The sequence below is a fragment of the Hesperophylax consimilis genome, chromosome 4 (genome assembly GCF_061612785.1).
Source record: "Hesperophylax consimilis isolate HC1 chromosome 4, BYU_Hcon_1.0, whole genome shotgun sequence".
Taxonomy (NCBI): Eukaryota; Metazoa; Arthropoda; class Insecta; order Trichoptera; family Limnephilidae; genus Hesperophylax; species Hesperophylax consimilis.
The window spans coordinates 37477665-37502403 of NC_142839.1; the positions used below are offsets into that span (position 1 = coordinate 37477665).

The following is a 24739-nucleotide window of genomic DNA, read 5'->3' on the forward strand; positions in this document are numbered from 1 at the left end:
TGTCCCGTTAATAGTCCTACCAGTTCCCTCAGTGAGTTTCTGTCCATATCGAGTAGTTGCCTGGTTCGGTTAGGGTCCGGTCCGTTTATGAGTACTTTAGATTGCCTCATTCCGGGTGCCTTCTTCCATTCCTTCCAGTGTTGGGATTTGACCCACCTCTTGATATGTAGTTTGGTGTGGCAAGCTGCTACTCCTACGGCCGGCTCAGATCCCACAAGTGGTGCTTTCGCCCCTTTCCTTGCTAGTTCGTCAGCCCGCTCGTTGCCCTCAATACCTTTATGTCCTGGTACCCAGAGCAGGGTTACTTTATTGATGGTCGCCAGTTCTATTAGGATAGTCCTGCATTCCATCACCAGTCTGGAGTCGCATCGGTTACTTTCCAGTGCCATTAAGGCCGCCTGGCTATCAGAACATATGTTTATGTTCTTATTTCTGTACCCGATACTCATATTCTCCTGTGCGCAGACTAAGATGGCTTTCATCTCAGCTTGAAACACAGTGCAGTGCATTCCTAGAGGTATACTGAGTTCCCTCTTAGATCCCTGTAGACAGACCCCGGCCCCTGTTCCTTCCTCCATCTTGGACCCGTCTGTGAACCAGATTAGTTCCTGTTTGGAGTTTGGACCTCGGACCGTGTCCCATTCCTCCCTTGTGGGGTACGTCACTTTAAACAGCTGTCCGAAGAAGTATTCGGCTTGTTTGCCGTCCTGCTTCATCCCAGCCGTCGGACTAATTGCCCTCAGTCTTATTCCTATCTCCGTGTGACTGTTTCTGGGCAACTCTCCTCTCCATTAGCCATTGCAATGTAACCTGTAGGCTGCCGCCATCGCCGCCCCCTCTATTTCTATGTTTAGTGGGGGTAGGTTCAGCAGCACTCCCATGGCTAGTATTGGAGTGGTTCTCATGGCTCCTGTGATGCTTCTGCATGCAAGTCCCTGTATGTGATTGAGTGTGACCATCACTGTTTTCAGTGTTATTCTCCTCCACCAGACCAGGGCTGCGTGCATGATCCTTGGTTTTACAACGGCTGTGTAAAGCCATTGCATCATTTTAGGTTTGAGACCCCACGTTCTGCCGCAGATTCGCCTAGTTGCCCACATCAGAGCACAGGCCTTTCTGCCTACAGTTTCCACCTGGTTTTTCCAGCTCAGTTTGGCATCTATGATGACTCCGAGGTACTTAACCGTGTCAGAGGGTTCTAATTCCTTTCCATAGAAGGTTGGATTGCTCCATCCTTCTAGTTTCCTTTTACGCGTAAAGATTACTAGTTCTGTCTTGTCTGGGTTGACTGACAGTCCTGTTTCTTCACACCATTCTTCCACTGTTGCCAGTGTTGACTGTATAAGGCCTCGGGTTGTGTCTGCATCCCAACACCTTATTATGGTTGCAATGTCATCCGCATACCTTTGCGTATATAGGCCCCTGTTGTTGAGTTTCCGGATGAGGTTGTCCACCACCAGGCTCCACAGCAAGGGTGATAAGACCCCTCCCTGTGGACACCCTCGTGTCACCAGCACTTTGATGCTTACCTCACCCCTTGTCACCGTAAGTATCCGGCCTGAGAGCATGTTCCTCAGCCACCTTCTGGTGGTTTTGTCGAGTCCATGTCTTTCTGCCGCTTCATCAATGGATTTAATAGTGGTGCAGTTAAATGCTCCCTCTATATCCAGGAATAGCCCTACCGCCAGTTTCCCAGTCGCTTGTGCCTGCTCCAGTTTGTACACCAACCTGTGCAGTGCCGCGTCGACTGACTTACCTGCTTGGTAAGCAAACTGTAACTCGTGGAGGGGCTTCTCTTTCAGTGCCCCGTCCCTTATGTGCCTGTCCATTAGCCTCTCCATTGTCTTCAGAAGAAATGAGGTGAGGCTAATTGGGCGGAATGCACCTGGTTGGTCGTAGTCAGCTCTCCCCGGTTTGGGTATGAACACTACCCTTGTCTTCCGCCATGGTATGGGGATGTATCCGAGGGCACAGCATGCCCTCAGGATCTTCGTCACCGGAAGTAGGATTGTATCTAGGCCCCTCTGTAGAAGTGCCGGAAAGATTCCATCCTCTCCTGCGCTTTTAAAAGGGTCAAACCCTATGATTGCCCATTTAACTCTGGAGGGAGTAACTATTTTAGCCGCAGTGTCCCAGTCCTTACCTTCCCGTGTAACTCGGGCTGGTGGTGGACCGGTATCATCTGCTTCTAACTTTATGTAGCCGGGAAAATGTTTCCCCAGCAGTACCTCCAACTCCTCCTCCCAACTGTTGGTATATCCTCCATCAGCTTTTTTGAATGGGCCTTTTGCTGTCCCTGGGTCTTTTCAAGAATTTTTTGGATTCTTGCAGTCTGTGGGATGGTTTCCACCTCCCCACAGTATTTCTCCCAGGAGCATGTTTTGGCTTCCTGGATTGCCACCTTGTACTCTTTCTGGTATTGCTTGTGGGCATCCCAGTTTCCTGACTTTTTGGCCTTGTTGAAAGCTTGCCTTACTATTTTCCGTAGCTCCTGCAGTCTTCTGCTCCACCACGGTGTTTTGTCCCTGGTACTTGTCTTCAGAGGGCAGCTATTTTCGTATGCCCTTATCATTGAGTCCCTCAGTACTTCTACTGCGTCCTCAATTTCTTCGGGGCAGCCGTATTTAGCTGGGAATCTTGTCATTCCTATATTTAGTTCCTCCGAGTATCTAGTCCAGTCAGTTGCTTTTGGGTTCCTATATGTATCGGTCCCCGTTTCTTGCATATACTTGAGGTAATTTTTTTTCTCCCTTTTTTAAACTCGAATTAAACTCCCAACATGATAAGTTACGAACCACCACAGACAATGAATATAGAAAAATACAATAATCTTCATGTCCACGCAATTTTTATGTTTATCGATAAGATCTTATCACGCATTAAACAAAATGACGACATTCATATGTGTTGTTAACATTGTAAAGCAGCACATTATATGTAATACAAAATGACAAGAGGAAAAAAAGTAATATCGCATCCGGGGACTCATTGGGAAAACGAGATAGTCGCAGGGAATTGAGTAAAAATATGTATTTTAATTAATACACTTTTAATTTATTGTGTTTTTTATTGAAGTGAAACTTCTTTACGCGCGTTATGCATTTTCGAGGACCGGAGTAAAACCGACTCATGACCGTCACGAAAAACCGTGATCATTTCGCTATAGGAGCCTAGCTAATATTATATACCTAGTTTAGGTCACTCTCCAAACTCAGCTTCGCGGTCTGGAGGCACAGCGCCCGACTCTCGTCGTGAAGAACCGAGGTTCGATCCCCAATTTAAATTAAAAAAAAATCTTTTTGTGATTTTTTTAATACGACGAAAAGTGATAAAATGCTCTCGAGCTGCGACTTTGTCAGGCATACATATAAGAAGATATCTACATAAGTGTTGTCAAAAATGCTTATTTACATTTATTTATTGAGTAATTTATTTTTAGAATTTTTGCGATCGAACCTTCTAATTCTGTTTGAAACGATCGATTGAAGGAAGCGAATTTTGTATCGTAATATAATATCATTTACAAACACCGTTATAAAAATAAGCGCGGGACAAGTCAATTGAGGAGTACACTTTGTATACGCGGTTCTCGTCGCGCGAGATACTTCTCCTCGCGGTCTAGAGGCAGAGCGTTCGACACTCGTTATGCAGGACCCGGGTTCGAATCCCATATTTTTATAACTTTTATTTTTTTTTATCACATGCTACTTATAAATATGTCAATATTAGGAATCTAGTTAAACGTTCATTTGCTAACAACACGCCTATAAATAAATTTATGCTTTTTGAAACTATAATGTACAGCATTCTGAATAATAATAATATGAAATGAAAAGAGAGAGAGAAGAATACTAAAAGTTTCACTTCCGTCGTGCGTAGGCTTGCCACACACTGTATTTTTTTTAAACATTTTTCCAGTGTTATCTATTCGGTTTATATAAAAATATTGTTTCAGCGATAACTCTTCTTTTTTCTTACTTCGGTGGATTTAAAAGTAGCACACCATTTTCAAAATATATGAACAACATCATGTTTTCTTAAAAAACTTACATGATCAGTAATGACAATCTAGGTATTTATATTTTAAATACAAAACAGTTCATAGGTTACAATTGAAAGTGATAAAATATTACACATATTAAATATTCATAGTGGCAACCAATAGCTTGTTTTTTATAATTTATTATAATATTACTTGGTAGATACATTGTGTAATTACCATGTAGTGTAAAGTGTGTCTACGAGTGAGTGTGTTTATGGATGTGAGAAGTGGCGCATTAGTACACGCTCGTTGAACAGGTTATATTATTGCCATGATGCTCTTTTTAAATGTGGTCAGTGAGTCCGAAAAAATGTCGAAGTTGGAATTTAGGTAAATAATGCTGAAGGTATGAAGAGCACGGTTGGTTATTTAGTTTGTAGATGCATAAATTAATGATGCTGAGAATAAACATACTAATAGAAGAATGTACCTAAATTTTGGGCAATATTTTCGTAAGTAGCATTAGAAAATAATCATTATGAAAATAGCGTGATCAACGTAATATTTTTACTTACCAACTAATATCTTCAACTTCACCCCTTTTTAACTTGTAAACTGGGATACTAGGTTGAGAGCTCACCCGTAGATGGCACTAGACATAAGTTATTAAGTTACCCATAGATGGCAATTAGCTGTCGATTATTGCAGAGACCGAGTGTAATAAATAAGGTGGGCACCTCAAGGTCGGGGTCCACATTATTCCAACCGCCTGCTAGTTGAGATATTTTTTTTTATGTTTCTTTATTCATAAAAATTTAAATGATTACAATTATTTACAACCACCATACTAAGCTCATATCCGTATTATGGGAGTCATAATGTTTAAGATTACAATCTTAAGATGTACAGAGATAAGAGAGAGAAAAAATAGAGATGAAAAAAAAGAAAACAAATGAATAGAAGGGAATAAATGAGCAAATAATTTAATTTAATGACACGAGGAGACATTCTTTGAAGAAATAGTTCATTCCCTTTACCAATAGCCAATTCTGAATATTTTTTATATAAAGATGATCAGTTTCCGATTTTCTGGTATCTATATTGAGTGAATTGAATATCTTGGGAGCAATATAAGAGAATTATCGCTGGGCGAATGCTGTTTTGTTGGAGGAATTACACATCAGAGCCCATTGTCATTATATCACATTAAAGTCCAAGTGTTTTGTTGAGCCGGAGTTTTATTTAACAAGAGAGACACAACACAAACTTTTCGAACAGTGAGAAAAAGTTTTTCATCAGAGATTTATTCAATCTATCTAAAGATAAGTAGAGGTTTATCCAATTCTCCTGTCCGCGCTCGTCAACTCTTGTCCCGTTTGCCGCTGATCTTTATAAGCGCATTGTTCCCTACCCCTAACCGCCCGACATTGTCTCCTAATATCCGCTTATGGGTTATTTACAGCGAAAATCTGTTCCACTGAATTATCTTTGCAAAATGGAACGTTCATAGAATTCAAGGGACCTCATAAAAAGTAGTGACCTACTTACTATATTTTTTTAACCCTTCAGGCTTTAAGATATATTTTAACCTACGAGTCCCAACGATACGGTAAAATTTCGGAATACTTCCAAGGTATTTTAAATGCATATGCTTCTTATTTTAGAGGTTGTCCTAAAAAAAAAAAAACATTTTTTGAAACTAAATAAAACTGTCTTTGAAATGTATTCTAAATAAACATTAATATTTCTAAATATAAAATTTTTAATATCAAACATGAAAATGTTCACAAAAATTTTAACGAAACATTTTGACTCGAAGCATCCATAATTTTTAAAGAATTCGATTTTTAGAAAACACAATCCTTTTGCGTAAGCAATTAGTAAGCAAGAAAACCATCCGATCACTTTTATATATTTTTAAATTTTAACTGTCAGCCGAAAAATCCCGCCAAATTGCAATCATATAATATTATATATTTGAAATTTTTTTTGTATTTTAACCATTAAATCATATTTTAATATTTGAGACAAACTCTAATGGAATATGATGTTTGTGGCTGGTAATGTTCTTCCGAGGCTCAAGGGGTTAATGCACGCAGTACAAATAACATGTCATTTCAAGCAACCACCACGTTTTGATAACGAATGGTGATTTCTCACCAGGGCGATACTGAGAGTTGCTTCGATTCTTAACCTAAGGCACAGATTTGCTATTTAGCCGGTGCAAGGTGCTATGAGACGAATGGTGCCATGCCATTTCGTTGTGATCGTAAAAGCGCGCTAATGTAGGTACGTACGTATATTATTCAACGAAACTCGAATAAAATATTGCCAGGTGGGTTTTCAAACTTTGACAAAGGATAAAACAGTAGTGACATGTGGTTAAAATATGAATAGTAAATTTTTTATTAAAAAAAAATGTTACCGGACAGCAAAGTGCCCATAACATTTTTACTCCAAATGTGCTAAGGAATAGCTGGTTAAAGTTTGTCGGGTACGTACTGATACACCCTGTATATTACAAAGGTATCCACGACAAATAATATAAGACATTGATAGATTGATATGTTTTTTTATTTTTTATTTTTATTTTTTTCATACATTTGTTACTAAAATTTTGTTTATTTTTGTCTACCGGTCTCGAAACGTCCGTGTCATAAACTTTTCTTTTTTTGTTTAAATTTAATTTAATGTTGTTATTATTTTAAATTTACATATATGTATTTTTTTAAATGATATTATTGTAAAGCTGCACATCTTGATACAGGAATGCCCTAGTGAGATGTGCAGAGTATGCTTTTTATGTAAAAACTGTTTTTTGAATTAAATAAATAAATAAATAAATAGAATGATTTGGTTTATCAAATCGTCCCGAGTCCCGAAGCAAACCGACGATAAAGCTGGCCAGTTTTACAGCCTCGCAAAAATGAACCATTCCCTCAGAGCCGAAAAACACTATTCGTCCCAGCCGGGGCAATGAAGGCAATAGGGACACCTAATCTATCTGGTCCACCGTGGCTAAGGCACTGGTGACTACTAGGCATAGGCAGTAGCAGGCAGTAGCAAGCTGTAGCAGGCAGTAGGCAGTAGGCAGTAGGCACGTGAGGAAGGAGAATGTGGCATAAGAAATACCGGAAATACAACACGGGGAGAGATTTATTGGCGAAAACAATCTGATTTATTGCGGTTTTACTCAGTTCTGTCGATTTGCTTTATAAATGAAAGTCCCAGGGGAAAAAATAAAACTTTTACACGCTTTTGGAAATGTGGTTTCATAACCTCCAATTTATGTTTGATTTTATACTAGCTGACGTGTACCCGGCGTATCTCGGGGACTTATACATGGTTTGGAGTAAAGTTTTGAATTTGCGATTTCTTTAGTGTATAATATTATTGTGTTGTAATAAGTATTTGTTGATCGTGCCATGTCTTCCTCGGGCGTCTTCCACCTCTTCAACTATTCACTTCCTAGTCATACATTCTCACTTTCGTCGAATTTTACCACAAATAATAATCTGATTCATGTCTTCCTAGGGCATCCCCCCGACTTTTTTACCGTTCACTTCATGTAGTGACATTGTTACATTGTTAAGTTTTTCTCTAAATCACTCTCTAAACACTCATGACACTAATAAGAACAAACTTTGAAATTTTCAGCGCAAACTGATGTTCAAAGAAACATTCTTCTATCTGTATAAATAAAAATGTAAACGTTCTCCAAAAGTTCTTCACCGATTGCTTTGAATTTTTGACACGATGTTGTATTTGAATTCTCGTGTGTTTTATGTACCTATATTGACAGTGACAGGTAAAAACAGCAATTAAAAGAAACTCACGCTATTGTTTCTCTATCTCCATAGACAGACTGAGCCACAGAAAGGCGTGGCGGGGTACAGCTAGTTTATATAATATATATATATATAGATTAATTTTTCCAACCGTCTGAGCTCGAAATTTAGATTCGTACATAAAGTTTGAGTTCCCTTATTTACATTGAAAAACGCTGATTCTTTCGAGGACGGGTTGTTTCAGAGAATTTGAACAATTCTTCAAATTTCGCAGTTGATTTTCAAGTTCTGTAAAAGTTTTTTTCAAGTTCTGCTATTATTTTACTTTTATCAAGTTACTTGTAATATAAATATATATTAACAGGACAACATTCACAGAACCCGAAAATGAACGTTGAGGTTTGATGAGTTGTTTAAATTCTATGAAACAACCCATCCTTAGAATAATCCGATGTTAGTCAAAAAATTTAAGACGATCCACTACGTCGTGTAGTATTTTAAATTGAGCCGCTATCAATAACAACCCTTACGTAGATGGCGATAAGGTTTAAATTCCCGCTTAACACCATCCGCCTGTTTTGATTTATACAAGAAAAAAACATGGCCAAAAAGTGCCTTTTATTTTATTTTGTGGATGTTCAGGCATAAATATTTTTTTTTTTCGATCATTTTATAAATAACTTAATTTGCTATATTATACAATAAAATCATAACGGAAAATGGGTTCGTAAGTAGGAGATTTTGAACCTTAAAGCAGTTTTCATAGGTCTTTACATTATTTTTCTCTGGTCTTATAAAAAGACTTATCCAAAAAATACTCGATTATTTCAAAGGCCAAGATATATTCTACTCGCAATATTTAATTAAAGCATCTGAAACATTTCTAGGCGACCAAATTTTCAAACCAAAACACATGATTTTGCATTTCTACGTATGGCATCGCCTTAATACAGTTTAAAGCTTGGTTGTAAGTGATCAAAAAGAAGAAGAAGATCTTAAGAAAGGGAAATATGTAAATGTGATAGAGGGCGTGCATTAAAAAAATATACAATTAATAGGCGTAATCGAATATGTGTTTTCATGTTTCAATATGTGTATGTGGAAAAAAAATTAACTTTCTACTACAACACATAAATACCTGTCACACTTAATCACAAACACGTTAACACCTCAGCACAGGTTCTCCTTGTGAGGTGTTCACGTAACATACAATATCACCCACACACAGTTTTACCTATATCAACCTATGTTCTTTATTTTTTATACCTTTTTTTCTGTACTTTTTTCTCTGTACTACAATATAAACCACTGTAATCATTTGTAAAATGTGTATTCAAGAATATACATAAATCAATAAAATAAATATATTTTATGAAGCATAACTTATTTAAAATAGAGCAAATGACTCTCGACAAATGCCTTAAGTAGCATTTAAATAAATACTTTGAACTTTTTCATACCTGTTCCACAATATCAGAATTAGATATGTTTTTTTTATAATTTCCGGAGAATACTTTGTTTTTTTTTTTCTGGCGGGTAAATTTCATACAATTACTTTTTCAACTCAGCAAATGTTTAGAGATTGTCTTATAATATATCATACATTTTTAAGAGCTTTAAATCTTAAATTTGTCAAGAGAATTATGTTATATTTCGGTAGAAATTCGGAATTCGGAGTCTTACACGGGGTGAAGTTTATTCAGGTCTTAGCGGCGGACTCGTCGGTCTATCAGCTACGTGGCGGGCCGGATAGGGAGATGCCGCGCCTGGTTAAAGGAGACCGTTTGACCTATCCAGCCGGACTCCGGAGACAAGACATACCGACCCCAAATTTCTAACCACCAATCATACTCTTTGCCTTCCTAAAGCTTCTTCTACTTTTTTTTCTTAAAAAGACCCTTCATACAGCATCCCCAAATATGATATAGGCCTCGAGAGAATTTATTTTCTTTAAGGACTCCTGTTTGGGGTGAATTGGAATTAATTAACAATTATTAAATTTATTTCTATTTTTCTTAAGATTTTACTAGTAAAGACCAGCAGGACTTTAAAATCAGATTAAAATAATTTCGTGCAGTTCTGCCAAAAGTTATTACCTTCGAATTTCATATTCGCCCAAAGATACCTTCATAAATCGAATAAAAGTGGATTCGATGCTTCCACGTGTATTTCTATGCCGACAAAGCAATTTTAGTTAAATAATTGCAATCATAAATTTTTAGTAAATCTGATTTCAGCGAGAATACGAATGTGAAAATTGCGATAACCCGATAACATGTTTATGGACTAACTTTTGGCTACCGCACGATGGTATAAAGTGTATCGAACGATCATATGGAAGTATACCAAATGTACACTTATTAAATTTATAAATTAATAAACGTTTCGAATTTTTGATTGGAAACACTGAATAGATAGATAGATGATTTTTGGTAACAGAGATTTTGTTTAATTAACCGGTAATAAATACGATTAGAGTTCGATTTAAATATTAAAATACCAAGGACAGAGAGTTGATCAAAGACAATCCAAGCATGAATGAAAGCGTTGTATCCGAAGCTGCTTACGAATTACGGCTACAGATAAATATGAAAGTATGTGTAGGAATAAACAAGGTGTGGAAGGAAGGAAAATGGGGTGTCCAATCACTTACTACTGTATCTTTGCGAAGGAGCATACCACACAATAACAATATGGTGAGTTCCACCGCGATGCCCAAGGTAAATATCGCCACAACAAAACGAATGAGTAGGTACTTAAAATGATATTATGCACTTCCAAGATAGTTAACTTTCTTCTTTTTACGTTTCAACGAGATTATGTACACGAAAAAAACCAACAACTTAGATCCATGATCATCTCAATCCTTCTTCAGCTTTCAAAACAACTGCACTCGAATTACTTGCCATTGTTCCAAATTTAAAATATTTTTCCAGCAAGGTGATAGTTAGGGAGAGGTAGGAACTGGATAAACGACATCCCGGTAGGAACTAAACATATTCTCATTTCAAAACCAAACAGGAAGAATAAAGAGTACGATTTCACCCCGTCACCCCGTATTCCTTACACACTTTCGAGACACAGCTGCGTTTCGGTTGAGAATGAGATATTTTAAGTATCGCAATGATAAGAAACCACTTTTCGTTGCTTAGAGTCTCTTTGTATAATGTTGAGTTTCCCAATCCAATATGTGTCCACTTCACATTTATTTTTTCCAATTCCCTTCGGTCTCGCAATGTTTTCCAATTAAGGGTCTACACCCTAATTTGATAAAAAAAATTAAAACATCACACCCTGATTTGAAACACACAGTAAAAATACATTGAATTTACTTACCGTTTTGACGTTGTGTTGAAAAAGTACGAAACGTAGATCTGGAGAACATTGGTATCCCCGTACGTTCAATTGTCTCTGAAAGAAAGAAAAAAAAACAAAAGGTTTAATTAATATTAGCCCTGTCAGACCTGAATTAAAACTGGAAATGGAAGAACATATTTGTTGCTTGATAACAATGGATAGAAAAATTATTGTTATTGCAACTTTCATTTAAAAGAACATTAGGTCCCAGTGGTTATGCTTCGCGTAAAATAACAAATCATAAACTGTACACAAAAAAACAACATTTTATTAAATTAAAAAACAAAAACAAGTCGTAACATTACACTCGTCTCACGGCCCGATTGGACGGAACAACCTTGTGAAACATGCATCACAACTAAATAACGATGAATAAATTAAATATTAAAGCTTTTCTTCAAGATCACACCCACGCCAATATATTAATAATCTGATAAATTGATAACACTAATGCACAGACGCAATGAGTCTGCTTCGTAGGTATTTAATTGGAGCCTGCTCAAGGAGCTGGTGGCACTGATCCCCTGTTCATCCGTTTTGTGTAAGTCGACATATATGTGGAACGAGCTACAGGTATATTTTCCATTAATTTTTCCTCCTTCATATAATCCGTCTCTCTTCAAAACCCGCATTAATAAATCCCTTCATATAGCCTCTACCTTTATACGCCTATCTACGGTGCCCAACCGAGTTCCCCTCTGTTACACGGGGAAATATGATCTTGTTAAAATAATGATAGCACACAAATTTCCCAAAAACTATTAGTCATTCAGAATATACTAAGAACACATATTCTTTTCCTAATAAATATCAATATTTGTATAAACGCGTGTTCCGTCGTCCTCATTTAACATTCGCTTTTAACTGATACTTTGTTGGGAACTCTGTCAATTAATTCGTTAAAGGCCTGCTGTCCCGTTTTTAACAGGCAAACGAATAATTTGACCAGATTTTAATTAATTAACAGTATTTTATTGTAGTAAATTTTTTCCGTACACACTTTACAAAAAGGGGAACTATACTAATAGACTATTGGTGAAAATTTTTATCTCTTATAATATGTAGTATACAGCATACATAGACGAAATTGAATACAATCAGGCAAGTCAGCTGTCACCAAAATTCCGCAAATCAAACATCGAAAACTAATTCTAATTCCAACTGATTTTTTCGCAACTCGTTGATTCCTCTTTCAGCAAAATGAAACTAAACCTTTTAACATTAAACACTGGTGGGGTTGTATAAAATAATGCCAAAAAAGCAGAGGCATTAGTCGTCCCGTCGCGTTGTTTTAACTAATTAGGTAAATATTTGAACGGTTGCTAATGGCCTGGCTCTTTACAGGAGGCAGCCTCGCGCCCTCTGCTCAAAATGCATGATGCAAATAAACAAACAACTTCGTACGTTTGAAAGAGATTTCTTCATGGATAAAATTAAATTTCAACACGAAGCATCGGGGAGACAGTTGGAAATTAAGTTTACCGTGTTGCCCTAAATATAATGACTGTATATTAAAACAGTATAACGCGAAATTTTACACGAAATTTAAAAGCATTTTTCAATTTAATTTCAACTTGTCTGACTTGAAACCCAGTGTTTGACCAGTCTGCAGCAGAAACTACTTTATTCATTGTTTAAAAAAATTAACCTGTAAGAGATGTATCTACATTTTTTTGGTTTGATTGAGGATTGAACCTTTCTTCCCAGGAAGTGGAATCAACCACGCTAACAAGTGAACCAAATCCCGATTGGATAGGACCGACATTTATTTCTTAGTTTAACTGCTGTAGTGTTATACAATTTCAGAGAAACGTGTAAATATCCGCGTAAGTATTCGTGATTACAACCATAAGTCGACAGAATGCATTTTTATCGACAACGAGTCTATTGGCCAAGTTCCAGCTAAATCTAACGTCCAAGATTTGCATTCATTCAATCACGAAAACAAAAGTATAATTCAAATAGATGTATTTAAACATTGTATCTCTTGCTATTTTAGTTCGACTTCTAATTACAAAGTAGGTGAACATAAGAAGCAAAATTATAGAGATGCAGAAGAACGATAGTAGAAAGAAAAATAAAAATAAACACATTAAAATCATGCTACTTTTGCAGCATTCCGTACAAAAACAACATATTTAGTTTTTGGAAAGCCACATGCAGTCCCAACGAGAGTTTGTGAGAATTGGGACGAGAGGTTAGTCCTTTAAACTCTTCACTTTATCCCCGGTGGCACAGTTACCTCATGGAACACAGTGGGATAGTGGTGAAGAGACTCTTGGGAACTAAGTAATTCACTCTAGCCGACAGGGCCACATGAGGGCGGGAGATCAGTGTGGAAGGCGAATCTTCCTTTCACTATTACGGCTACTACAGGGGTGGTCCAGCGGACAGTGCAGGAAGCTAAAAGACCTCACATAATATAGAAATATCGAGTCAGTGGTGGGGAACAACCTAGATCGCTTGCTTGATCACCGCGTAAGCAAATCGGCCCAACTCCGAAATCGGGACCGATATCAGGTCGGTAAGAAAGCGCCAGAGCCAATCCTATTTACTGATGTTTGAAAAGTTTTGGCGCCGTCTTAATCTAAGAGAGCTTTTCTGCGAGATCAGTTTCGCATCAGAAGACGCCAATCTTACCTCCACCACGATTCTCCCTAAATCGCCTCGAATTGCAGGGAGGTATGTAAGGCCTTACAAGGATATTTAAAAAGTGAACTATGAATAGAGATAAGACACACTGGCCATTTGATTAGCAGCACCAGCAGGCAGCGTTATTCCTTGAACCTCATGCAATGCCTTGATCAGTATGGAAGTACTAGCATGCAATATAAGTCAGGGTATACTTACAAGAGTATGATTAGTGACGAGGGTAGTGATGGTGTCGTTGGCCGTATCCAGGACGGCCAGTCCTCCGTCATCGGCCTGGAAGATGAAATGCGTGGGGGACACCCAGGCGGGCGGCAGGCGCTGCGGGGACAACTCCCCGCGCAGGAACTCCTCGAACCTCATGCAATGCCATGACCAGCATGGCAGTACAAGCATGCAGTATCAGTCAGGGTATACTTACAAGAGTATGATTAGTGACGAGGGTAGTGATGGTGTCGTTGGCCGTATCCAGGACGGCCAGTCCTCCGTCATCGGACTGGAAGACGAAATGCGTGGGGGACACCCAGGCGGGCGGCAGGCGCTGCGGGGACAACTCCCCGCGCAGGAACTCCTCGAACCTCATGCAATGCCATGACCAGCATGGCAGTACAAGCATGCAGTATCAGTCAGGGTATACTTACAAGAGTATGATTAGTGACGAGGGTAGTGATGGTGTCGTTGGCCGTATCCAGGACGGCCAGTCCTCCGTCATCGGCCTGGAAGACGAAATGCGTGGGGGACACCCAGGCGGGCGGCAGGCGCTGCGGGGACAACTCCCCGCGCAGGAACTCCTCGAACCTCATGCAATGCCATGACCAGCATGGCAGTACAAGCATGCAGTATCAGTCAGGGTATACTTACAAGAGTATGATTAGTGACGAGGGTAGTGATGGTGTCGTTGGCCGTATCCAGGACGGCCAGTCCTCCGTCATCGGACTGGAAGACGAAATGCGTGGGGGACACCCAGGCGGGCGGCAGGCGCTGCGGGGACAACTCCCCGCGCAGGAACTCCTCGAACCTCATGCAATGCCATGACCAGCATGGCAGTACAAGCATGCAGTATCAGTCAGGGTATACTTACAAGAGTATGATTAGTGACGAGGGTAGTGATGGTGTCGTTGGCCGTATCCAGGACGGCCAGTCCTCCGTCATCGGACTGGAAGACGAAATGCGTGGGGGACACCCAGGCGGGCGGCAGGCGCTGCGGGGACAACTCCCCGCGCAGGAACTCCTCGAACCTCATGCAATGCCATGACCAGCATGGCAGTACAAGCATGCAGTATCAGTCAGGGTATACTTACAAGAGTATGATTAGTGACGAGGGTAGTGATGGTGTCGTTGGCCGTATCCAGGACGGCCAGTCCTCCGTCATCGGACTGGAAGACGAAATGCGTGGGGGACACCCAGGCGGGCGGCAGGCGCTGCGGGGACAACTCCCCGCGCAGGAACTCCTCGAACCTCATGCAATGCCATGACCAGCATGGCAGTACAAGCATGCAGTATCAGTCAGGGTATACTTACAAGAGTATGATTAGTGACGAGGGTAGTGATGGTGTCGTTGGCCGTATCCAGGACGGCCAGTCCTCCGTCATCGGACTGGAAGACGAAATGCGTGGGGGACACCCAGGCGGGCGGCAGGCGCTGCGGGGACAACTCCCCGCGCAGGAACTCCTCGAACCTCATGCAATGCCATGACCAGCATGGCAGTACAAGCATGCAGTATCAGTCAGGGTATACTTACAAGAGTATGATTAGTGACGAGGGTAGTGATGGTGTCGTTGGCCGTATCCAGGACGGCCAGTCCTCCGTCATCGGACTGGAAGACGAAATGCGTGGGGGACACCCAGGCGGGCGGCAGGCGCTGCGGGGACAACTCCCCGCGCAGGAACTCCTCGAACCTCATGCAATGCCATGACCAGCATGGCAGTACAAGCATGCAGTATCAGTCAGGGTATACTTACAAGAGTATGATTAGTGACGAGGGTAGTGATGGTGTCGTTGGCCGTATCCAGGACGGCCAGTCCTCCGTCATCGGCCTGGAAGACGAAATGCGTGGGGGACACCCAGGCGGGCGGCAGGCGCTGCGGGGACAACTCCCCGCGCAGGAACTCCTCGAACCTCATGCAATGCCATGACCAGCATGGCAGTACAAGCATGCAGTATCAGTCAGGGTATACTTACAAGAGTATGATTAGTGACGAGGGTAGTGATGGTGTCGTTGGCCGTATCCAGGACGGCCAGTCCTCCGTCATCGGCCTGGAAGACGAAATGCGTGGGGGACACCCAGGCGGGGGGCAGGCGCTGCGGGGACAACTCCCCGCGCAGGAACTCCTCGAACCTCATGCGCTGCCCTGACCAGTATAGCAACTCATCCACGTAACTGCAAACAATCACAAACAAAGTCAATACTAAAATTCATTATACCTAACAAATCGTTAATGTTTCTTCTTAAAACCTTCAACTTGCTTATCAAGCGGCTACTCTTAATCAGACAATACATAAATATCTACACCATGGAAACAGACGAAAAATAAATTACCTAACTTATTAAAATTGTTAGGTTAGGTTAGGCACTAAACTCGATTGCTGTGAACTTCAGGATTTAATCATACGACTAGACAGACATTAACACTTTACTTAGTATTTCTAATTCTATATATTATGGTTTGCATTTCCCTATACAACGTTTACATAAGCCTTGGTAACAAATATTCAACGATATGGATATAAACTTCAAGGGCTGTATGTGCGTAATATTTCTATGATATATATAAATTAAACACTTTGTTTACACCATTTCTAATTAATACTAATCTAAATGTTTCAAATACAATGACTTCTTTGTCGGGATAATTAAAATTATTATTTCTTTGTTGTTCATAAAATATAATATTGTATAGAAATTATTTTTAACAACAATTTCATAAATTTTAACATTCATTTTGGTGGTTATAAGCATATTTGAAAATGTTTTTTTGCATATTACAATTTCCTTGATTTGTGAACTCCTATGCATTTTTAGTTATTATTTTCATTGTAATTTCTCAAAAACAGATGTACAACCCCCAGGCGTTTAAAATAAAATAAATCTCCTCATTCTACACGACTGATTCTCAACCACTTATTTTACATAAAAAAATTAATTTTATCTAATTTTTTATTAATAATTAATCTGTGTATATCGTATATAAAGTAGCATACTAGTTAAATCATTCACCTACTCGTATCGAATCACCAAATAAACTAATTTATGAATTAAAATCCAGGTGTTGTCCAAAATTAACCGACTTTTTTTAAATATGCTTGAATCATAAATGTCAATGATTCTCAGTCTGTTGATCAAAAAGGTCAAATCAATTCATCTTTGGACGTTGAGAAGTAGCATAAAGACAACTTAACACTTTATCCCTTATTATTAGTACAACTATATTCATAAATAATACTATTTAATTGCCAACTTAGTGAAATCACCAAACAATAACAATAGTTACTAATCAACTTCACATTGAATTATCAAAGCAACAGCAAATACTGATACTTAATTAAGTAGTAATTATTCACCACCAAGGAAACTCCAAATAGGTATGGAATATCAAAATTGCTACACCGCACATTGACTCATCAAAGTAATTGCAAATAATAGCAAAATCACGACATCAAATCTGCAACAATACAACGACAAAAATACCATCGGTGAAATGGATGTTTTTTTAATGAAATGTGTTTTTAATAAAATAGTGGTTTGGATGAATAATGAGACATTTTGGATGAAACAGGGTTGTGGGAAAATTTGAGTTATTATGTTATCTGAGTTATGTAATTAGGTGAGTGTAATTACTGATACACTGATCAAAGGTAACACAAGCAGGGTTAGTTGAAACCCAAAGTCACTAAACCACACTGAATCATTCAAATTAACTACAAATAATACCATTGGAATAAAAAATGCACATCCATATATTCGACTGCATATAACATCATGGTGTCTAATATAAACCATAACCAATCTTAATAGTAACTGCAAATAATGGCAAAGCCACTAATCCACAATGATACACTTTTAAAACTGCAAATTACATTAAGGTTACATCATTTTTTTATCAAAGTAACTGCAAATGGCACTTAGTATCAATGTTACTAATCCACAAATCAAATCGTCAAAATAACTGCAAATAGTATCAATGTTACTAATTCACAAAATAAAATCGTGAAATCAAAGTATTAATGTTACTAATCCACACATCAAACCATCAAAATAACTGCAAATAATACTATTAAAGTTATCACATTAAATTGTCAAATTAACTGCAAATGATATCAAAGTTACTCAGCCACGTAACTGTGAATATTATAACATTAAATCATCCATATCTGTACCTGCAAAAATTATCAATCATCCACTTTCTGGGACATGTGGACCTGTTGATTTGAAATACGGTCATAATGGTTAAAGCAATATCACCTCTGCTTTTGCATAATTGAATCACACCATTTCGTTCCGAAAATCCCCTCGATGAATTGTTCTATTGGAAACATTGGTTCATCTGAAAGACTCACTTTTGGAGGTGGTATGATTATTTCAAACACTCAACGTGTTTGCTTAATAGTGTAAAGAGTAAGTTTAGTGTATGTAGGTGTGTAATAAAGATGCACTGCGTTAAGTAAGTGAGTTAGTGAATTAGTGGTGGGTTTAGGTGGCTTACCCTAATAAGTATATGGCAGTGACGATTCCCGCTATCACCATCCCAATGACCATCAAAGAGAAGATGATACTTCTCCAATTGTGTCCATCTCCGGGATACACCAAATCCTGAAAACAAATATATTTTACTACTGTTCTTATATCCATAATTAAACCGATATGATTTGAGATTTTACGAAAGAACTAGATATGCATGAGCGTGGCAAAAACTCCCGCTTAGCCAATTTCTAGCGATTTATAACAAGTTTCTCGTTAACTCCTTAAGTTTTTAAGTTCCGAAAAATATATATGTTATTTTTGAAGATAATATCTATACATTTGTTATGCCGAAATGTTAATTATATGAAATTCCGTCGATAGAAAAAAATCGCAAAGTAAGCTCCAAAAATTATTAAAAACAAGCGTGGTTCTGCTATTTAATATGTTATACGCATGAAAGAAATCACAATGTATTTCTAAATGCAACTAAAGCATTTTTCGAGAGATTTTTACTATTTAAAACGAGTCGTGTTTTATTAAATATTTTCACAATTTTCGCTTAATTATTATCGTTTTTTAATATATCAGCGCGCTCCGTCTAACATTCGTATTTACATATCACCCTTTCAAACCATACTTTAACGCTTAATGCGGGGCCTTGATGGAAAAATAAAAGCTGTAGAATTGAGGTTACTGCTTAGGTAAGATTTTTTCATAAATTGGTGTAGAGTTCCAGGCCAATTCCGCCCTCTCCTTTTTCATTTTTTTTACATTATGAGTAAACGGAACTCGAGGTATCTATGCGTTCATAAATGGCGCTAATTTAATTATTTATTTATTTTTTTTATTTATTTATTTATAATGTATTACAAAAAACATGGTAAGTAACACATTATTCCCAATGAGTTGAGATAAAACTCATTACGGGAAGTACAGACACATAAAATACATTTTACAAGGATATTACACTTTTAAAAAAATACAACATATTGAAAAGGAAAAGAAAAATAAATAAAAAAGGAAAAATACATTGTTAAGAATAGAGATTTTAGAAATACTGAGAGACATCTATACACATGAAACATAGTAAACCAACATATGAAAGCGAGCGAAAATTCACTGGTTTAAAAACATTTTCAGGAAATAATCTTTAAGCGTTTTAACTAATATTTTTTTGTTAGTTACTGATTGCTTTATTTCATTAGGTAATGCATTGTATTGTCTATATGCAATATATTGTAATGAGTTAATACCAAATTTTGTTGTGTGGGTAGACGATGCTAGGTGTATTAGATTTTGGGACCGTGTTTTGTGCTGGTGTATGTCTGAATTAAATGCTGGTTTGATGTTAGTGTGTGAGGATCTATGTATGATTTGTAATATTGTACAAGTGATATTGTATTTAGGTAGAACCGTAAAAGGAAGTATGTTTGTCTTTAAATATATATCTTTGATATGTATATCCCACGGTAGACGGTAGATATTCCTTATTGCTCGATTTTGAATCACTTGTATTTCTGATATTTGTTTTTTAGTAATAGTGCCCCAGATACTAACTAAATAACTCAGATGGGAGTGAATCATCGCATAGTATGTGGCCCTTAGTAGAGATGTAGAGAGAAGACCTTGGAGTCGGTACAGTACGCCGGTTATTGGGGATATTTTAGATTTCACATGCTCAACATGGGAATTCCACGAAAGTTTAGAGTCTATTAATAGCCCTAAATATTTCGTGACTTCTATATTTTGGAGCTTCTCAGTTCCAAGTGTGATATTCATTGGCACATAATCCTTATTACCGAAAGTTAGGTAGTGCGTTTTTTTATATTGAGGCTCAATTTATTAATACGCAGCCAATTAGCTAGAATTGAGACATCTACATTCATTTGAGACTCCAGGTCACTCAGGCTTGTACTGTGATAATAGATTACAGTGTCATCCGCATAAAGTTGGAGGTTTCCAGAGATACCACATTTAGTTATGTCATTGACATATAGCAAGAAAAGCAGAGGCCCAAGAATTGATCCCTGTGGCAACTCCACATGTGATTTTACCTAAGCCACTCGAGACACCTTTGACTTCAACAAGACAAAATCTATCATCTAAGTAGCTTCGGAGGAGATTTAGGGGCTTCCCAACAATTCCCAAATATTCCAATTTCTTTAAGAGTATTTCATGATCGACCGTATCAAAGGCTTTTTTGAGATCTATAAATATGGCTGCCACATATTCACCCTGGTCTATATACTGTTGAAGGTTGGAGATAAAATCAAAGGCGGCACATTGAGTACTAGAATTTTTCCGAAAGCCATATTGTTGTGGTGTAAGGATATTATTCGCAGATATGTATTTTAGGAGTCTATCTTTGATTATGGTCTCAAATACTTTTGAAAAAACCGATAGAAGTGATATAGGACGGTAGTTAGAGATACATGTTTTACAGTCTCCTTTGTGTATAGGTATTATCTTCGCTAACTTTAATTAATTTGGAAACTTTCTCGAGGACAGTGACCAATTAAAAAGTTCTGTAAGGTGACCCGCTAATTCTTCTTTACAAGTCTTAAGAACTGATGGTGTTACTCCATCGAGTCCCGGTGCTGCTTTCAGCTTAGTTTTAGAGATGATCCTCAGTACCTCATCTTTGTTTGTCCTAGCCATGTACAAGGATTGGCAAGCCTTCGGTTCCACAAAAACGGTATTACAGTCATCCGGGAATGACGGAATGGTAGCTGCTAGCTTTTTTCCTATTGAGAGAAAAAACTCATTAAATGCGGATGCTATTTGGCTCGGATCCTTAATTACGCAGTCATTTTCCACGAGGGATTCTATTTCGTTAGTTGGTTTATGTGTTCGGTTTGATAGAATAGAGTTTATGATTTTCCAGGTTTTAGTGGGGTTATTTTGGTTTTGTTGAAAGCTGTTCGCATAATATTTGTGTTTTAGATTTCGCCTATAATTAGTAATGGTATTTCTCAATCTCTTTTTAAGTGTTACAAGAGTAAGATTACCAGGGTCTTGTTTCCACTGCTTGTGAATCTGGTTTCGTTCTTTGATTAATGTATTTAATTTGGAATCAAACCACGGAGTATTCAGTTGTACCCGACTTCTTAATCCTGTTTTTGGTGTAGTTGTACCTGATTCTATTGCCTTTTTAATGTGATAATTGAAACTTTTAAAAGGGTCTTCTGAGTTGCTTAAGTTGATCGTGAAATTGTTATCAAGAAGATAGGATTTTACTGACATACTGTTGATGATAGGTCTCGTAATCCGGGATTTGGTTCTATTATTAAAACATTTTTTTAAGTTGTTCTTATAATCAACAATAAGTATATTATGGTCACTAAGTGGATCATCAATATTCGATATAGTAGTCTGAATGTTTTGCCTATTTGATAAGATGTGATCTATTAAGGTGCAGCTTGTATCAGTGACTCTCGTGGGAAATGTTTTGTTATGTATTGAAAAATTGTAAGATTGTAAGATGTTGCAAAAATTTAATGAAGAATGTGTGGATATGGATATGTCAATGTTAAAGTCTCCGAATATTAATGTATCTTGTCTACTTTCGTTCAGTATTTTTTCTAGATGTATTAGAAAATCCTGCATATTTGTGTTGGGTTTTCGATAGATAGCATAGATGTTAACTGGTTTCCTATCACTGCTACTAAGCGTTATACCTAAAAGGAATTTTCATTTGAGAAATTTTCAATAATTGCACACTTCATAGTATCAATCACATATATTGCTACGCCGCCTCCTCCTTCGTTGGGGCGAGAAGAAAAAACACTTTTGTAACCATTCAGGGAGTAAAACTTTTCCTCTCCAATCTTAAGCCACGTTTCCGTAATGACGAGCACGTGTACAATGTACCGCGAACTTCTTACTTTTTCTTCGATCTCATCAAACTTATTACGGATGCTTCTCGCGTTCATATACATTATTCGTAGACAGTTCGTCACGGGATTATAATTCTCGATGGTGAGGCACTTATGCTCATGTATGTTACACTCCATAATCTATAGTTGCAAGGTCGTTCTTGAGTGCAGCGATGTAGGCCGGGCAGTTGTCCCTATCTCCAGTTGAGTGATCAGCAGGCTTACCAAATCTGGTGCATGTCGCGCAAACTGGTTTGATGGTGGAATTTGGGCAGGACTCACCAGTATGATTCTGTTGAGCACAATGTCCACATGTAGGTTTGGTATCTCTGCAATACTTGTATGAGTGACCAATCATGTAGCATTTGGTGCAGACAGTAAGGCCAATAAAATCTCGGACGCGGCAAATAGTCCAGCTTATAAATACTTTCTCTTGCTCGACTAGAAATTTACGTACGGTAGCGGGTACTGCGTAGATACGGTGACAAGCGTTACCTGTGCGAGCACCAGCCAGGTGACTTAGTTTACAGCCTGCAATAGTTTCTTCAATGTCTTCAACGTTGGGAATACCAGTGAGAGCCATCCTTAAAAAATCTTCGTCGGTCAGGTCCCGGGGAACATTAAAGAATATCAGTCTCGGTAGACGCTTTGACGGTAGTCGGGCCTTCAGTTTGCTCGAGTTGTCGAAGCAAGGTGCATTTAATAGCTTTTGTTGTTCGCCCGTGGTTGCCGTATTGATCAGGATGCCTTTATTTCTTATTTTTTTTATTCCCGTGACCCGAACGCCTAGTTCAGATGGCCGAATTGTATCTTCAATCATTTTTTTCGTACCGTCACTGTCCTTTGTGGCGTCCGCATCCGTTGGAAAGATGCAAACGGCAGGTCTTGGTGGTCCGACGCGATGTCCTTGTTGAGTGATTGGTGGGGGTTGGTGAGCATCATATGGCTGTTTTCGGGCGATGTCAGCAAACGAGAGGGTAGCCTCCGTTGCCACTGCCACTCTCCGCATTACAGGCCCGAGATCAGACTCTAATTGTATGATTTTTTGCTCAAGGTGCCTTTTTTCCCTCTTCTCGTGGCGTATTTTTATTTCTGCCATTCTAAGTTGTGCTGTAACTGTAGCTAAATCCGCACGCATCGTCTCTCGCTCCAACAACAGCTGAGATACGGATCTGAAAACTTCCGATACGTTTCTAGCGATCCTCAGCTGCTGGTCTTTTGAGACCTTAGATTGCTTCTCTGCTAACACAAGTTGAAGAGCTGTCAAATGTGCTTGGGTTTCATTGAGCACATCTACTCCTGAAGCGCAAGGATATTCCGCTTCGGTGACGTCCGAGCCTTTGGATGACGTAACCGAGCTGTTTTCATCCGCATCCTCAATCGTGACGCACTTTCCTCCTATATCCTCTGGACTAGGAGACATCATGGTGCTTATGTGTCGTTTTTTAGGACGATTCATTATTAAACACTACTTTATAAGGACACATAAAAAAAAACAATGTTTGAAACAGAGTATTAGTTCTGTTCAGCTTTGCGCCTGAAAATTCGTAGGTGGGCAATTGGTCTAGCTCTATGTAAATCAAAACAAAAGTCGCCGTATCGAGTTTTTATATCACGATTTTTTTTTATATTTGCACTAATTGAGCACAAATAACTTTAAACAGTTTATCACTATGAATGTATCTATGAAATCCACTATCGGTTTTACCGAAAAGTTTCTGTTTTATTCACGAAATTATCGGATATGTTTTTTTGTAGGTTCTGGATAATTTTATTTAAAAGAAAAAATACACAAATGTATACTAAAAAGTATTTTGCGAGATGAGAGTAATCTCTTTCGACGCACAATTGTCACTTTAAAAGGATTTAATACACAGAATTTAGATAGTTTCGATTGTAAACAAGGGGTATGACAAATTCACAACACAAACGCAACCAATAGGAGCCCTGAAAGGTGAGCTCATAATTAAAGCGGCCAATCCGCGCACTTTATCCGTTGTACACAACACTTTGGTTTGGGATGCAGTGAATTTTATAGTTTATATTATTAAAAAAACAATGGTAAAATGTTAAAAAGTCACTGGAGAACACTACCACGTGTTAAACTTTCGTTGTTTTTAACGACGATTACGTTTTATCTTCCGTCGGATTTATTATAAAGTTGTTTACTATTATTAACGATAGCTTGACAGAGCACGACGCTTCGCTTCGTAGGTACGATTTTATGTATAATAATTATATGTTACGTAATTATGTAATGTAATATGTAATAATTATATGTGTACGATTTTATGTATTATAATTATTTTAGGAAAAAAACACTACGTGCATATTATGCTTTAAAACATTAAAATAAATTATTTATTTGCTCATGTACATTAGGAATATGAAAATGTATAAATTGTTT

General features: G+C 38.2%; 1 protein-coding gene across 1 annotated transcript in view; it reads right to left on the reverse strand.

The window, feature by feature from the left end:
* LOC149424663 (inactive dipeptidyl peptidase 10) overlaps nucleotides 1–24739 on the reverse strand; it is a 228679-nt gene that overhangs the window by 156565 nt on the left and 47375 nt on the right. Inside the window, exons 3-5 of the mRNA XM_089630913.1 lie at nucleotides 18480–18586; nucleotides 15958–16156; nucleotides 11107–11181 (exon numbers count right to left, since the gene is read on the reverse strand). Of these exons, the coding sequence (XP_089487039.1) occupies nucleotides 11107–11181; nucleotides 15958–16156; nucleotides 18480–18586 (381 nt within the window). The remainder of the gene's footprint in view (nucleotides 1–11106; nucleotides 11182–15957; nucleotides 16157–18479; nucleotides 18587–24739) is intronic.